The 2461-nt window shown below is 48.5% G+C and overlaps 1 protein-coding gene across 1 annotated transcript; it reads right to left on the bottom strand.

Moving 5' to 3' along the window:
* Nucleotides 1–1107: 1107 nt before the first annotated feature.
* Nucleotides 1108–1957, bottom strand: LOC142731453 (histone H3-like centromeric protein A). The gene is made up of 3 exons (XM_075849391.1): nt 1827–1957; nt 1681–1758; nt 1108–1373 (listed from the first exon to the last, which is right to left on the bottom strand). The coding sequence occupies exons 1-3, from the start codon at nt 1932–1934 to the stop codon at nt 1242–1244; spliced, it is 318 nt and encodes a 105-aa protein (XP_075705506.1). The 5' UTR covers nt 1935–1957; the 3' UTR covers nt 1108–1241.
* Between the last annotated feature and the right edge of the window lie 504 nt (nt 1958–2461).

Here is a 2461-nt window from a genome sequence, read left to right as displayed (position 1 = left end):
GAGGACTACAACTCCCAGCATGTCCAGGCTGTTATTATGGGATATCAGAGGACATTACAGGGAGGAGGTATAAGAGGAGAGGACTACAACTCCCAGCATGTCCAGGACGTTATTATGGGATATCAGAGGACATTACAGGGAGGAGGTAGAAGAGGAGAGGACTACAACTCCCAGCATGTCCAGGACGTTATTATGGGATATCAGAGGACAATACAGGGAGGAGGTAGAAGAGGAGAGGACTACAACTCCCAGCATGTCCAGGACGTTATTATGGGATATCAGAGGACATTACAGGGAGGAGGTATAAGAGGAGAGAACTACAACTCCTAGCATGTCCAGGCTGTTATTATGGGATATCAGAGGACATTACAGGGAGGAGGTATAAGAGGAGAGGACTACAACTCCCAGCATGTCCAGGACGTTATTATGGGATATCAGAGGACATTACAGGGAGGAGGTAGAAGAGGAGAGAACTACAACTCCCAGCATGTCCAGGCTGTTATTATGGGATATCAGAGGACATTACAGGGAGGAGGTATAAGAGGAGAGAACTACAACTCCCAGCATGTCCAGGACGTTATTATGGGATATCAGAGGACATTACAGGGAGGAGGTATAAGAGGAGAGGACTACAACTCCCAGCATGTCCAGGCTGTTATTATGGGATATCAGAGGACATTACAGGGAGGAGGTATAAGAGGAGAGGACTACAACTCCCAGCATGTCCAGACTTAGTATGGGATCTGTAACCAGTGTCAGGAGGGGGCGCTAAAGCCGGTTTACTCTTCCAAACTGGATCTTTTAGGGTATGTGCACACACACTAATTACGTCCGTAATTGACGGACGTATTTCGGCCGCAAGTCCCGGACCGAACACAGTGCAGGGAGCCGGGCTCCTAGCATCATACTTATGTACGACGCTAGGAGTCCCTGCCTTGCTGCAGGACAACTGTCCCGTAGTATAATCATGTTTACAGTACGGGACAGTTGTCCTGCAGCGAGGCAGGGACTTCTAGCATCGTACATAAGTATGATGCTAGGAGCCCGGCTCCTTGCACTGTGTTCGGTCCGGGACTTGCGGCCAAAATACGTCCGTCAATTACGGACGTAATTAGTGTGTGTGCACATACCCTAATGCAATGGTAAAACTTGTATTTCCCAATAGATTTTCTCCATTAATATAAAACTATTTACACGTGATCAATCTTCATCAAATCTTGAGAGTTAAAACGGCAGTGTTATCACAGTTCATACGGGATGCCTCGGATTCTCCGTGCGAGCTGCATGTCCTTCACAAAGAGAGTGCCCCTATTGGCCTGGTGACTGAAGAGGTAAGAATCTTCAAAGAGACTCACGAGGAAGTCCTCAGCTGACTGTGGATACAGAAGAGCATTAGTCCCTCTTAAAGTGACAGCACTCCCGGTATAATTTACTACACAGCTCGAAGGACTGATCAGATTTCACTTTTATGAGCTGTTAGCTAGAGTGATGGTGGGGGGGGGGGGGGGGTCTGGCCTCTGGAACTCCCACAATGCATCACAACCCCTATGCAAATGTCCCGCTAGGGCATATGGATGTGTTAGAGGGGGCGGGGGCTGAGTAGTGAACCACTGCAAAGAGCAGCTCCCTCTCTGGTTGACCCATGCGTTACATGGACAGTGCATTGTATGAGATACTGACCTCTTGTAGCGCCATAAGTGCGGTGCTTTGCCAGTAGTAAAACACGCCGCGGGAATACTTCAGGCAGATCTCTCTCACCTGCAAGAATAAAAGGGGAATATCACTGACAATAAAGAGGAGCAGCCGCAGAGGACACATCCACTCACCAGGCGGAAAAACGGGGTTTTCTGAATGAGCAGATTGGTTGATATTTGGTACTTTCTTATTTCCATCAGCGCACGGGCTCCTGGGCGGTAACGTCTTCTTCGTTGCATGCTCGGTCTGTGACTTGTTTCCCCACTACCTGTAAGAAAGAAATCCATAATCACAGCTGAAAATGAATCTCCCGCTACATGGAAATTCACTGTCTGGCCGGGGTCACACGTAGGGTAAACACGGCGGATTTTCTGCAACGGATTTCATTGCGGAAACTCCACAGCGTAATACAGAAGCAGAAGAGTGGAGGAGATTCAAACAAATCTCATCCAGACGCAGCGGAAAAAAACCCCACAGTGCTCCTATACTAATTGCCAGGCGCTGAGACGAATGCCGCCAAGATCGAGCGTCTAGGACTTACGGTTCAGGAGTTATTCACAGAAACATGGTTCTGAACATGCTGCCAATTTCTCGCCTGGGAAACATGCAGAGAAGTCCAAGATAGTGTTTTTTAGACTGGCTGCCACGAGCTGAATCGAATGCAGCCAAGAGCGAGCGTCTAGGACTTACGGTTCAGGAGTTATTCACAGAAACATGGTTCTGAACATGCTGCCAATTGCTCGCCTGGGAAACATGCAGAGAAGTC

The sequence above is a fragment of the Rhinoderma darwinii genome, unplaced genomic scaffold, assembly GCF_050947455.1.
Source record: "Rhinoderma darwinii isolate aRhiDar2 unplaced genomic scaffold, aRhiDar2.hap1 Scaffold_789, whole genome shotgun sequence".
Taxonomy (NCBI): Eukaryota; Metazoa; Chordata; class Amphibia; order Anura; family Rhinodermatidae; genus Rhinoderma; species Rhinoderma darwinii.
Note: the sequence above shows the minus strand (reverse complement) of the source record. Positions and strands in the feature narration are given on the sequence as shown.